At 41.0% G+C, this 14559-nt stretch overlaps 2 protein-coding genes across 5 annotated transcripts in view; both read right to left on the reverse strand.

The window, feature by feature from the left end:
• sptan1 (spectrin alpha, non-erythrocytic 1) overlaps nt 1-3084 on the reverse strand; it is a 43553-nt gene extending 40469 nt beyond the window's left edge. For all 4 annotated transcript variants that reach the window (XM_058057251.1, XM_058057250.1, XM_058057248.1 and 1 more), the window contains exon 1: nt 2941-3084. The gene's annotated coding sequence lies outside the window, so the exon portion shown is untranslated. The remainder of the gene's footprint in view (nt 1-2940) is intronic.
• A 2259-nt stretch (nt 3085-5343) lies between these two features.
• derl2 (derlin 2) overlaps nt 5344-14559 on the reverse strand; it is a 16703-nt gene continuing 7487 nt past the window's right edge. The window contains exons 3-7 of the mRNA XM_058057280.1: nt 11652-11725; nt 10232-10325; nt 7917-8112; nt 7747-7837; nt 5344-5765 (exon numbers count right to left, since the gene is read on the reverse strand). Coding sequence (XP_057913263.1) covers nt 5660-5765; nt 7747-7837; nt 7917-8112; nt 10232-10325; nt 11652-11725 — 561 coding nt within the window. The 3' untranslated portion in view covers nt 5344-5659. The remainder of the gene's footprint in view (nt 5766-7746; nt 7838-7916; nt 8113-10231; nt 10326-11651; nt 11726-14559) is intronic.

The following is a 14559-nucleotide window of genomic DNA, read 5'->3' on the forward strand; positions in this document are numbered from 1 at the left end:
GGCAGCAACTCAGCGTTATCTAAAGCCTTGCACGCATGATGTGTAGTGGCTCATCCTAACTCTATTACCGTTACAACACCAACCAACAGGCATGCTACTGCCGGTCACTGTTGGCATGCCACACATTGGCATTGGAGGGTATCTCTGTTAAAAACAAGTTACCAAATTCAAGCAATACTTACTGAAAATAAATATAATTTCAAAGAAATGGGAGAATTTCAATTGAAATGGAATCTCATTGTGAGCTTGTGTGTAATACGTGGAATGCTGATTAATAGCTACATTAAAAACAATAATTACTAAATGCATGTTGAGTACTATAAAATTTGTACATGTACATGTCCAGACATTTATTTTCAATAAGTGTGTGTGTGTTTGTAAAAGAGCCTGTTAGAAATGAAAGACTACATTGCATGCACAATTATTAATACACTAGCACCGCTTAGCCCCATTGCCTCTTCTATGAAACCAACTTCTCCACAGATATCTACTGCTGCAAAGGTCTGACTGTCCTCTTTTCCTTGGTAGATTATTCATTTTAATAACTACCTCAAATGATACTGCTACAGAAATACTGCCGTGCCCTTTATTTTTAGTAAGAGGCTCAAATCAGGTCTGCTGTGTAACCCTTTGTGCGTTTCATTTGTTGTTAAAATGTAGAAAAAATAAAAATAAAAGACCAATGAAACTGATTGTAGTAGTTTGGACAGCAATTTTCTAAAGCTTTTGTTTATATTTGAGAGTACCCTCGTGTACTAACACATTGAAAGCCTCTTTCAAGAAGGCATCTCATCCTCCAAGGTTCAGATTTATTGGTCAAATAGGTTTTTACCCAAATGAAGGGGATTTGATGGTTCCTTTTTTTAGATCATGTGGCCAATCCAGATATTCTGGACCCATGAAAAAAACATCACAATGACCTATTTTCCTGTTATTGTCCTTACTTCCCTCGCATATGGTGCCCCTAGCCGATAGCACTCATCATAACTAAATGGAAACATTTACACTTAATCCATGTGATCGGTATCAGCCAATCTCTTGCCAATCTCTTTTTTGGCTTCTGATCTGATTCGATTTTTTTTGTCTTGCCAATCTGCTGATCCCGGCCCTTTTTTCCCTCACTATAAACACATAAACACTAAACCGCCTCCTTCCAACTAAACAGGATGTAATGGTGATAAACACTGGCAAATGTTGGTGGCACCTTGGAGAGTGATTGGAAGCGAGCGGGGTTAGCTTACTTTAGCATGCTTGTGTGGTTGCGTGCGTGACTCGGGCTAGATAAGTATATCTTCCCCGCTTTAAAGTTGTGGACTCCTATAGAGTAGCTACATACCGATAACCGACACAGAAAGCGTTCTAGTTCTTCCAGAATCTGCACCTATTCAGCAGTATATCTTTGGATGTTGTGGTTCCTGCAAAAACGGTCTGTATTAATTCATTCCAGGCACGGCCACTCTGCTGTGGTTGGTCGCACTTCCGAGAGCATAGAAACACTTCAGGTTTGTGTCGCTAACTATTTAAGTGTCGCTAACTATTTATTTAGGATTTAATAAATAATAATAAACAGCAATTTTGCCCACTGCCAGTGCATGTAAAGACTTCTGGTTTGTGCCGCCAACTTTATAGGAGTTGATAAACAGCAATTTATCTTTTTAGAATGTTCGCTTTTAATGTACAGCCATAAATAAATAGATAAAAGCGCTGTTTGACATCTAACTGTGTAAACAAGAGTGTCATAAAAATATGTACTTATTCGGTTGGAATTGCATGGGTGACTACATCTTCCTTCATCACAAGTACAGGCATTACAGTTTGTTGAATATTTAGTAGCAATATGTGTAGAGGCTGACATCCCATTAGGAATGTTAGCCAGTTTGTTAGCAATAAATACATGTGCTTCACAATTGGAGAGTGTATTTTATACACATACAATTTTATATTGTTTTATATTGTCATATCGTGATTCATCCCAAAAATACTATGATATATGCTAAGGTCCATATTGCCCAACCCTAATTGTTTGACCTGTGACTCAGGTCCCTAATCTAACTAAAGAGCCAATAAAAATCAATTCAATAGAAGAAAAAAATGGGAAAAGGGTAGGACTAATCCTTTGATGTGGTTATAGATCAATTTGTGGTGTGATTTAAAATATATGGCTTTTGTTTTACCAACTATTTTCAGCGCATTAGTAATTTATTGACTATCGACGACATGTTAAATAGTGTAATGAAAGGTACTTGATGCTGGGCATTGTGACAGACGACTGTAGCGCCCCTAATGGTCGGATCCTAGAACTGCCCTTCGGCCGAATAACGGTCAAGGAATGACGCCCATATATTTTGATTTGTACTCCATCAACGACACTTTCTATTAAAAACGATACAGCAGAACCCTTCTGGTTGAAGAAGGTCGATATGCAAGAGTCCGTGTATACGCTTTAAAAAAAAAAAGCCTTGCCAAATGTAGCAATGCAAGGACACTGGGCGGATCCCGATCCGAAATGGCCGACATGATCATGCAGAATACCTTCCAACATTCCATCCGTCTATGACGTTTTCATCAAATACACTACATATTATCCACAGTGTCAGGTACTTATTAAATGCGCTCAATAACTTAATAACTCAATAACAGCGATTGCTTGCTTAAATATTGGCAATAATACATGACTACGATAAAATGTTTTCATTCATTGTACCTGATGCTGTGTAATACATGTCGCATAACACATATGCACGCATACACATACATATATACACATACATGATGATGGGTGTGACTAAATAGAATGGAGAATAAACACTGAAGCCCGTCAAACAGCTGCTAGCTACAGTTAGGTTAGCCACCAAGCTAGCGCTGAACAGACACTGCAAGTCAATGAAATGTTCAAAGTAACAGAAATGAGGCTTTGTGTACAAAAGTCACGATTCCTACCTCTTAATGTGCTGCAAAGCGTGGAGGAGGAAAGAATGGCGTTGCCTTAGTCGAGCAGGTCGTCGAAGAATAAACCAGCCTGTTTGCCTGGTACGTCACTGCTGCAGCACCAATATGGACCGGAAGTTGCACTGCAGTCATGACGTCATACAGCAACTGCAACTTTGCTATATGAAAACACCTCCTTACACTTACACGTACAGAAGATGTCTTTATACTTGCAAGGTGAAGTTTGTTTACAAACATGTCTTTATACTTACAAATACAAGTGCAACATTGTATATATGTTGTATAAAAACATTACACAATATTATATATTATATAATTACTTATTAGAAATGAATATGCCCGCGGCACATTTTAAACAAAGAAAGTGAGAGTAGAAGTTGAAAAAAGAGCAAAAACGTTTAATGTAAGACAAAACTTTTTTTTTTAACTTTTTTCCACTTTTCTGACCTATAAATGTAGTTAAAATGTTGTATTCTCGTGGTAAACAATGCCAAATTTTCAGATAAGAGGTTTGCACATTTGGAATTTAGCCCTGAAATAACTGAAATAAGTTTGGCCATAGGTATGAATGTGAGTGTGAATGGTTGTTTGTCTATATGTGCCTTGTGATTGGCTGGCGACCAGTCCAGGGTGTACCCCGCCTCTCGCCCATAGACAGCTGGGATAGGCTCCAGCATCCCCCGCGACCCTTGTGAGGAAAAAGCGGTAGAAAATGAATGAATGAAGTTTGGGATGGCCCTGATCACTCAGTTTGAGTTTTTTGTAACACTGACTCACTGTGATGTCACAGTGAGTGGGACTTCCCTATATGGGCATGCCCGGGTACAAGCTGTTAGCTGTACAAACTGAATGGGACCAATCACAGCGGAGTGGCCGATAGGTTCATATTCTGGAAGATCTAGAAGGCTTTCTGTGTGGGTTATCGTGTGTAGATGCTCTTATAGGAGTCCACAACTCAATACAAACGGCCGGAAATTAGCATAATATGGCCCCTTGAATAAAAATATACAATACAAATATCACAATTAATTACAATTAATACATTAAATGAAAATGTAGAAAATATGTATTTTCTGTATACATTATATAATTAAGACTTTAGGAATACTGTGAAATATTCATTTCTAATAAGTATTTTTGTTAAATAGTTTTTTTAATAGTTATTTTTATGTGAAAGATGTGTTATAAAACCTACACTGAGAATATCACTTTGATTGTAGCCTCTTAAAAGCTACCGTAAAAGGGATGTTTTGCTAGAAAAGGAGAAATTTAAATGGAGCTTTATTGTGCATGTACTAAGAGTACATGGATGCTGTTGGTATGAAAGTAAAGAAGTGACGATGTCCATAATTTTACTGCTGGATAAGAGTACATGAAGATGCTTCTTGAGTGACTTTTAGTGGCAGAGGAATTATATTTGTGCTGATTTTGGGCTTTTACTGTTTTGTTTTATGAAATTATTACCAACATGGAATAGCTTGTGTACTGTATATTGTATATATACTGTACTGTTTGTGGATATGTACATTTGATATACCATAACTGTTATAGATAGAAGATTTTCAGCTAAAATGAAAGGAAAGGCCTAGAGACAGTGCCACTGAGGAAAAGACAGGAAGCAGAACTGGAGGTAGCAGAGATGAGGGTGCTGAGGTTCTCATTGGGAGTGACCAGGATGGATAGGATCAGGAACGAGTACATCAAGAGGGACATTACATGATAGAGACCTTGTAGATAAAGTCAGAGAGTCCAGACTGAGATGGTTGGGACATGTCCAGAGGAGAGACAGTGAATATATTGGTAGAAGGATGCTGCGTTTAGAGCTGCCAGGTAGGAGGCGTAGAGGAAGACCAGAGGAAGAGGTTTATGGACGTAGTGAAGGAGGACATGAGGGTAGTTGGTATGCTTCCACCGCTGATCATAGTCGGATGAATTCGACCATTTTTTGGGTTATGTGACTTCCAGCGTTGGCTACATTATCTGCTGTCTGAGTGATGACCCCATCTTGCAGCTCGAAAACTGTTTGTCCTTCAAATTATATAGTTAATGAAATTTTAGAATGCTATCCCAGCGTGGAGGAACGTGGGCGGGAGACGCTCGCTACAGGCTGCAATACGAGGAGTCAGAGGTGTTCGGCATTGAAACGCATTGACTGGCATATACCAAATGCGTGCTTTGGCGTCCCTACAGTGTTGAGGCGACAACCGAGGTTCCAATATGAATGCTTCTCAAAATTGACATCATTGCGTAGGTTTGGATGTCTTTTGTTTGGAGAAAATGTGTAAACAGGTTTGGTACATCAGTGCGATCCCATCACAACAACACAACACGGGGGAATGTGTCCAGGATTCAAGCAGAAGCTGTCCATTTTACTGACAGTTCACACACTTGGAAAACTGTGAAGGTTTTTAATCCATCTTACAGTCAAAATATTATTCATCGTTGACACGTTTTAAAAGAAGGTCATATGATTCTCCAGACAGTTCATCAGAGCAAAAGTAAACGTTTTGAGGCTTGGAAAGGATGACTGCAGATAGTTTGTCAATAATTTCAGTCCACCACAACAAAGCAAAACCAAAATATAATATAAATGTATTCTCCAGGTGAGGTCTACTTGTTTTGACTCGTCCGCTCAGGAATAAAAATCATCACTTCATCTCTCTGGTGGAACATCTTTGGAAGAGCTCAGCAAATTATTCCAACCACAGATTTAACCTCCAAGTTGCTGTCCGTCCCCCCAAGCAAACCCTCCTGGACGATCCTCTGGCAACGGGTTGTAATTGGCATCGTGGTCAGGAGTGTCAAACAGCATCTTTCTGGTGACACACAAAGCAAAGATTCAAATGAATCATAAGACTCAGTCTTAAAGCTACTCGCTTTAACAGATTTTACGACGCACTCCTATAAAATCAGTGGACCTTTTTTTTTTTAAATCTCTGTGCTGCAGGGGAAAATGTTAGCACACACACACACACCACCATGATACTTTCAAGGACTGTGGAACAAAGTGTGATCGGTCGACGCTCTCTGAAACAATGAAATCAAACAGGGTCCCGGACAGGGTGAATCAACTTTGCTTAAATATGTTATGTATTGTTTGAAACTATGTTCTACATTATCTTTGATTTTTGAAAGCAAAAAAAAAAAAATGTATACAGTAGTTCAAGGCAGCCACCCATGACCTGGCAGCTCAGCCTCATTTCTGGAAATGACGTCAGCGCTTGGTTCAGTACATTTTTGATCAAAACAGTAGTCATGCTAAAATGTTGTGTTGCTGCTCGATGTTTACGGTATCAGAGTGGTACTCTACATTTATTTTCTTTTCCAAAAGAAGAAGGTTTAAAGACAACAATGAACGAAGCAAATCCATTGCAGCCTGGTCATCCTAGAAGGGGGATTCCGCCATCTGCGGTCCCTTCTCCATCCATCCATCCATCCATCCATTTTCCTCCGCTTATCCGGGTCCGGGTCGCGGGGGCAGCAGTCTTAGTAGGGAAGCCCAGACTTCCCGATCCCCGGCCACCTCCTCCAGCTCCACCGGGAGGACACCAAGGCGTTCCCAGGCCAGCTGTGAGACATAATCCCTCCAGCGTGTCCTAGGTCTGCCCCGGGGCCTTTTCCCGGCTGGGCATGCCCGGAACACCTCACTAGGGAGGCGTCCGGGTGGCATCCGGACTAGATGCCCGAGCCACCTCAACTGACTCCTCTCGATGTGAAGGAGAAGCGGCTCTACTCTGAGCCCCTCCCGGATGACTGAGCTCCTCATCCTATCTCTTAGGGTGAGTCCAGCTACCCTACGAAGGAAACTCATTTCAGCCGCTTGTATCCGTGATCTCTTTCTTTCGGTCATGACCCAAAGCTCATGACCATAGGTATGGGTGGGAACGTAGATCGACCGGTAAATTGAGAGCTTTGCTCTCCAGCTCAACTCTCTTTTCACCACGACGGTCCGGTATAGCGACCGCATTACTGCCGAGGCTGCACCGATCAGTCTTTCGTCCTCACACTCCTCACTCGTGAACAAGACCCCGAGATACTTAAACTCCTCCACCTGGGGCAGGACCTCATTCCCAACCTGGAGGGAGCACTCCACCCTTTTCCGACATGGTCCCTTCTCAAGGTTTCTTTTTCCCTAATGGGATTTGAGTTTTTCCTTGCCTTGATGGGAGTTCAGATCAGGGATGTCGTCTATTGTCTATCATCTACTGCTATCTACTGTTGCCTGCTTGTTAAGCCCTTTGAGGCTCTTTTGTGATTAAGGGCTATATAAATAAACTTGACTTGACAGTGAACAAGAGACGGATAGATGGCCACCTTGAGTTGGGTTCTTGGTTCACTGGTGATTGCTTCAAAAGGAACACCTTCACTGGAAGCATTTGGCTTGAAAGGACAGTGTAAACGCATTCTGTGTGTTACATAAACATCTTTTCAAAGCGATATATTTACCGCTGGGGGCAGCGGCCACATATCGAATCAAGCAGCTTCTCAAAAAACCTTAACGCTCATGAAGAAACCAGTTTAAAACAATAATTTACACTTAGCATTCTGTTGTTTTGAAGGTGACCAATCTTTATCTCCATGTCTTAAAGGGGACCTTTTATGCTGCTTCCACTTTTCTGACCTGTAAATGTAGTTAGAATGTTGTATTCTGGTGTTAAACAATGACAACATTTCAGATAATGAGGTTTGTGTATTTGGAAGTGAGTCCTGAAAACGTTTGGGATGGCTCAAAACGCTCGATTTCAAAAGGCGTGGCAAAACCGCTCCTTTGTGATGATCTGAGAGTTGTTTACTCACAAGATGGATGGGGTCTTCAGCCACCTCCCACCACCTGGCTGGTTGGGGAAGACGTCTTCCAAGAAGAAGTACACGTGACCAACGGCGATACCTGGAAGGCAAAAAGACCTTTAAACTATTTCAGAGTGACACAATCTCTTAACGCACATGCAGAAGATGGTTGGAGATACCTAGAAGATCAACGATGATGGAATTGCCCAGCAGAAGTGAAAATCCCATCAGCACCCAGGGCAGAAAGGGTGCCTGGAAATTCAAAAGGCCGAAGAAATTCATACGGACATTTGGATTTCGTCGACTCCACACGTAGACCAACATGATGGTGAACGCCTGACCCAGGAACACCAGACTCACAAATACTCCAAATATCTGAAATCCTGTTAAAGAACCTGGACATACATTCATCATCTGGTAGACCATGGTTACTGCGGACAGAAATCCGGTCAAGACAAGTTTGGATTGTAGACAACATTCTAGCCTCTACAACATCATCGCTACGTTTATTTTTTTAATGTCAATATTTACTTTGCTGACACCTATTCAATTCTAGATTTTGGGACTGCACTTTTTGGGGAATTTTGCCCATCACTCACAATCCTTCAACATCCCTTTTCTGTGCATTATAACGCCACAAAACAAGTTAATATGAGCTAGCTAACAAATCAGTGGGAGACATTATTTCGACGACAAAGCCCTAAAAAAAAACCCTCCGACAATGTTTTATCATTTTATATACATGCTGTGATCATGCAAAAACAAGTACATTGATGCGAACATGTAATATTTACAGTATCTTTTTACAGTATTTTACAACATTACCGTAACATCTTTCCAAGGCGCATTAATTTCAGCGACCGACTGATCGGAACTAACGCTATTTCCGCCTCCTTCCCCCAGGCCAGTGGTTCACAAACTTGATGAAATAATCTAAAAAAAAAAAAACAAAAACACAAAAAAACTAAACTAAACAAAACAAAACCCCAGCTCAGAACGAACAAGCATCTTGCGGGGTCTTATAGCGATGTCATCTGGTCTAGGTTGAGAGCCGCTGTATCCAAGGTGTCAGTCGGTCCTGTTGTTTTGTTGGTAGCGTATGGAATATCAAAGTTGACCAACGTTTCGGCTTATCGCCACAACCGTCAACAATACACGTGTGAGGCATGATTTGTAACCTAGCTTTAACTTTTCAAACCATTAAGGAGTAGCTTGAGGTACGCCTATAGCGAGGCGGTGTGTTATTCCTCCCAGAATTATAGTACTTCGTGTTAGCTGCGACAATAATAATATCGCTTGGTTAATATACAGGTCAGTTATGGAAATGGAACATTGTTGGCATTTTTTTTGTAAAGTTTTTTGTTAGGGCTTAAGCATCAACACAGCTGTGTCCCAATGAGGTGCATTGTTAGCTAGCTCGTACTAACTCGTCTTCTCACGTTATAATGCACAGAAAAGGAAAATAAATGTGAGTTAATGGGCAAAATTCCCCTCCAAAATTGCAGTGTAATCTTAAACTTTAAACTTAATCACTTTTTTTCAGTTTTTGGTCTCACTCACTGTAACATGCAAAACATTATGACTAAATTACAGTAGATGTCTGTCAGTAAGAAGCAACATTTCATGTAAAGCAGTGATTCCCAGTGTGGGCTGCGGCCCCCTGGTGGGCTGTGGTGGTACTGCAGGTGGGCCATGAGAGGTCATTAAAAATACGATTCATTTTTGCAAATATTATTTTTAAAATTATTTTTTATTGTAAAATATTTTTTGCACAATTAAAACAAATATTTATAGGCCTAAGTAATAACCTATTGAGTGTTATTGACCTGCCACAATATTTTAGGAACCTTATACAGTTTATGATTGGAATGTAGCTCTCTGGTCATCATGCCAGTGTTGAATGCAGTTATGAAAAGTATGAGAATTAGATTGAAAGTTTGGGCTTCCTTTATTCCCCTGCTTTCATTTCAATCCTGAATCTTGAATCCTGAATAATAATAAATTTTAATTTTTTAAATATTTTTATGATCATTTATAATATTAGACTAATAATAAAATAATAATATAACAATAATAATTTTATTAGGTATATGAAATATAATTAATGATAATAAAATATCATTCATAATATAATAATATCACTATAAATGACAAAAATATTTAAATAATAAAATATTAATAATTATGATTATTAAGTTAATTGCTCTGAGAACGCAGCATTTCATCTATGTACTGTTTTTAGGACAAAGGTGGGCCGCAGACATTTTTTAGATTTTCAAGTGGGCCCTGAGTTGGTAATGTTTGGGAACCCCTGCATTAGGGAGTGGCTTGAGTGCCACAATAATAATATTACTGTAGCTTGGTTAATATACAGGTCAGTTATGGAAATGGAGTATATACACTGTAACATGCAAAACATTATGACTAAATTACAGTCGACGTCGGTCAGTAAGAAGCACGGTCAGTAAGAAGCAACATTTCATGTAAAGGATACAGTCATCAGAAATCCACCAAAGATAAACATGAAGACAAAGTCACCTGTCCGCCCTCTGAAGGAACCCTCCTCCAACATACGACAGTATCTGTATCTGGAAAAAAAGTTAAGGAAGTAGACATTTCTGAGAGCTTTACAATGACCTGCATGTCAGAATAAAATATAAAACATATATGGTGGTGTGTTATCTGACTTGAATGAACAGTGACTACCCATCGGGATGATGTTTTAAGTTTTAAGTGGCCGCATTACTGCAGACGCTGCGTTGATTCGCCGATCGACCTCACGGTCCCACCTTCCCTCACTCGTGAACAAGACCCCGAGATCCTTGAAATCCTTCACCTGAAACAGGACCTCATTCCCAAACCGGAGCGAGCACTCCACCCTTTTCTAAATGAGAACCATGGCCTCGGATTTGGAGGTGGAGTCTCGTTCCAGAAGCTTCACACTCAGATGCAAACCGTCCCAGTAAACGATGAAGGTCCACCGGAAACTGCTGGCATGTAATAGCATGCCACCAATCCCGTCGTCCCAGAGCACCCTCCACAATGGACACGGTCGACTGGCTTTTCCAAGTCCACAAAGTCCACACGTAGGCCGGTTGAGCAAGCTCCCATGTACCCTCCAGTACCCTTGCAAGGGTGTTGAGCTGGTCCAGCTTTCCACATCCGGGCTGAAAACCACTTTGGACCTCCTGTAGTCAATTTTCAAAGTTAAATATGTGAACTGTGCATTCATGTCTGGTTCTTGGGACACGGAAAGGCACACGAGACGCACAGTTCACTTGTGTGGTTGTTTTTGCTGTAGTCATCTTTAAGGATGCGCCTACGATGCCGCCCAAACGTCCTGCATCTTCTCAGGAAACCAAAGCGCCATAAAAAGGCAACAATGCTGCAAATGTGTTATTTTATTGGATTATTTTTCCATTCTGTCTCTGTTCCAATAAACCAGAGGTGAACAAACTACGGCCCGGGGGCCACATCCGGCCCGCCAAGTGTTTGAATACGGCCCACACGTTCTTTCTAAAGTATTTCATTTAAACTTAACATACAACCTGGCATCATGGTAGCATCATGGTGGCATCAAGTAGCTGTTTTATCAATTTTGTTATTTGATGTGGTCTGCTGTTTACAAAGTGCTCCTGAAAAAAGGGACACAAGCACATATAGCACTTTTACAGATACAATAATTCCAGGTGGACTGTTAATTGTAAAATATCTAGTCTGCCCCCCCCATCAATTTTGTTAAATCAATGCGGGCCACGAGTCAAAATGTTTGCCCACCCCTGCAATAAACCCACCATTAAAAATGATGACACCGGTCATATCTTTGTAATGTACATAACATGGGATCAAATACTTATTTTCTCACTGTCTCTGTAAATGCATTATGTGTTGTTGTTTTTTTATTCAAAGGATACAAAAAAATCATATTGAAGAGGAAATTGAAGCCCACTGGACCAAAAAATAAGAAGTTTGTTATTAGCCGCCATACCTAGAAAAGGAGACAGACACACAATTAATCATATATCAAACACAGCCTGGCCTCACGAGAAAACAAGCTACCAAAGGGAAAGTATATACGTGCATCCGAAAAGTACTCACAGCGCTTCACCTAAAAAAAAATAAAAAAATCTACACACAACGCCCCCATAATGGCAAAGTGATTTTTCTTGGGGAAATTGTTGCCAATTTCTGAAAAATAAAAAAAGTGAAAAATGACATGAACATACAGTGAAGAAAATAAGTATTTGAACACCCTGCTATTTTGCTATTTCTCCCACTTAGAAATCATGGAGGGGTCTGAAATTTTCATCGTAGGTGCATGTCCACTGTGAGAGAGATAAACTAAAAAGAAAAATCCAGAAATCACAATGCATGATTTTTTAACAATTTATTTGTGTGATACAGCTGCAAATAAGTATTTGAACACCTGTGTATCATCTACAATTCTGACCCTGAAAGACCTGTTAGTCTGCCCATTAGAAGTCCACCTGCACTCCATGTATCATCCTGAATCAGATGCACCTGTTTGAGGTCGTTAGCTGCATAAAGACACCTGTCCACCCCATACAATCAGTAAGACTTTAACTTGTAACATGGCGAAGACCAAAGAGCTGTCCAAAGACACCAGAGACAAAATTGTACACCTCCACAAGGCTGGAAAGGGCTACGGAGCAATTACCAAGCAGCTTGGTGAAAAAAGGTCCACTGTTGGAGCTATCATTAGAAAATGGAAGAAGCTAAACATGACGGTCAATCTCAATCGGAGTGGAGCCCCATGCAAGATATCACCTCGTGGGGTCTCAATGATTCTAAGAAAGGTGAGGAATCAGCCCAGAACTACACGACAGGACTTGGTCAATGACCTGAAAAGAGCTGGGACCACCGTTTCCAAGGTTACTGTAGGTAATACACTAAGACGTCATGATGTGAAATCATGCATGGCACGAAAGGTTCCCCTGCTTAAACCAGCACATGTCAAGGCCCGTCTTAAGTTTGCATATGACCATTTGGATGATACAGAGGAGTCATGGGAGAAAGTTTTATGGTCAGATGAGACCAAAATAGAACTTTTTGGTCATAATTCCAATAAGCGTGTTTGGAGGAAGAAGAATGAAGAGTACAATCCGAAGAACACCATCCCTACTGTGAAGCATGGGGGTGGTAGCATCATGCTTTGGGGGTGTTTTTCTGCACATGGGACAGGACGAGTGCACTGCATTAAAGAGAGGATGACTGGGGCCGTGTATTGTGAGATTTTGGGGAACAACCTCCTTCCCTCTGTCAGAGCATTGAAGATGGGTCGTGGCTGGGTCTTCCAACACGACAACGACCCGAAGCACACAGCCAGGAAAACCAAGGAGTGGCTCCGTAAGAAGCATATCAAGGTTCTAGCATGGCCCAGCCAGTCTCCAGACCTGAACCCAATCGAAAATCTTTGGAGGGAGCTCAAACTCCGTGTTTTTCAGCGACAGCCCAGAAACCTGACTGATCTAGAGAAGATCTGTGTGGAGGAGTGGGCCAAGATCCCTCCTGCAGTGTGTGCAAACCTGGTGAAAAACTACAGGAAACGTTTGACCTCTGTAATAGCAAACAAAGGCTACTGTACCAAATATTAACATTCATTTTCTCAGGTGTTCAAATACTTATTTGCAGCTGTATCACACAAATAAATTGTTAAAAAATCATGCATTGTGATTTCTGGATTTTTCTTTTTAGTTTATCTCTCTCACAGTGGACATGCACCTACGATGAAAATTTCAGACCCCTCCATGATTTCTAAGTGGGAGAAATAGCAAAATAGCAGGGTGTTCAAATACTTATTTTCTTCACTGTAAGTATTCACAGCCTTTGCCCAATATTTTGCTGATGCACCTTTGGCCGCAATTCCAGCCTCAGGTCAATTCTCAGCCTTTTGAATATGACGCCACCAGCTTGGCACACCTATCTTTGTCCAGTTTTGCCCATTCCGCTTTGTGAGGGATGGGTAAACTATGGCCCAGGGGCCACATGTGGTACATCAAGTGTTTGAATCCGGCCCGCCAGTTGCTTTCTAAGTATTTCAACTTTTAACATACAAACTGGCAACATGACTTGCAAGTTGGATGTCTTATTTAGTAAAAAACAAACAAAAAAAACCTGTAGAATTAAATGACATAGATTGATGTGGTCTGATGTTTAATGTGCTCCTGAAAAAAGGGATATGAGAACATACAGCTGATAGAATAACACTTTTACACATAAAATTAGACAAATAATTCAAGGAAAATTATAATCATAGAATAGTGTGTGTGTGTTTAATATATGTTTTGGCCACCCGGACAATTTTGTTAACTCAATGCAGCCCATGAGTCAACATATTTGCCCGCCCAAAGAGTCTTTGCAGTACCTGGCTGGCTGGGCCACTCAAGGATATTCACCGAGTTGTTCTGAAGCCACTCCTTTGATATCTTGGCTGTGTGCTAAGGGTCATTAGCTGAAAGATGAACCGTCGCCCCGGTCTGAGGTCAAGAGCGCTCTAGAGCAGCTTTTCATCCAGGATGTCTATGTACATTGCTGCAGTCATCTTTCCCTCTATCCTGACTACTCTTCCAGTTCCTGCTGCTGAAATGATGCACAGCATGATGCTGCCACCAGCATGCTTCACTGTAGGGATGGTATTGGCCTGGCGATGAGCAGTTCCCTGGTTTCTCCAAACATAACGCCTGGCATTCACTTCAAAGACATACATTTTTGTCTCATAAGACCAGAGAATTTTGTTTCTCATGGTCTAAGAGTCCTTTGGGCGCCTTTTCCGGCAAACACCAGGAGGGGCTGCCATGTGCC

Source organism: Doryrhamphus excisus, chromosome 19 (genome assembly GCF_030265055.1).
Source record: "Doryrhamphus excisus isolate RoL2022-K1 chromosome 19, RoL_Dexc_1.0, whole genome shotgun sequence".
Classification (NCBI taxonomy): Eukaryota; Metazoa; Chordata; class Actinopteri; order Syngnathiformes; family Syngnathidae; genus Doryrhamphus; species Doryrhamphus excisus.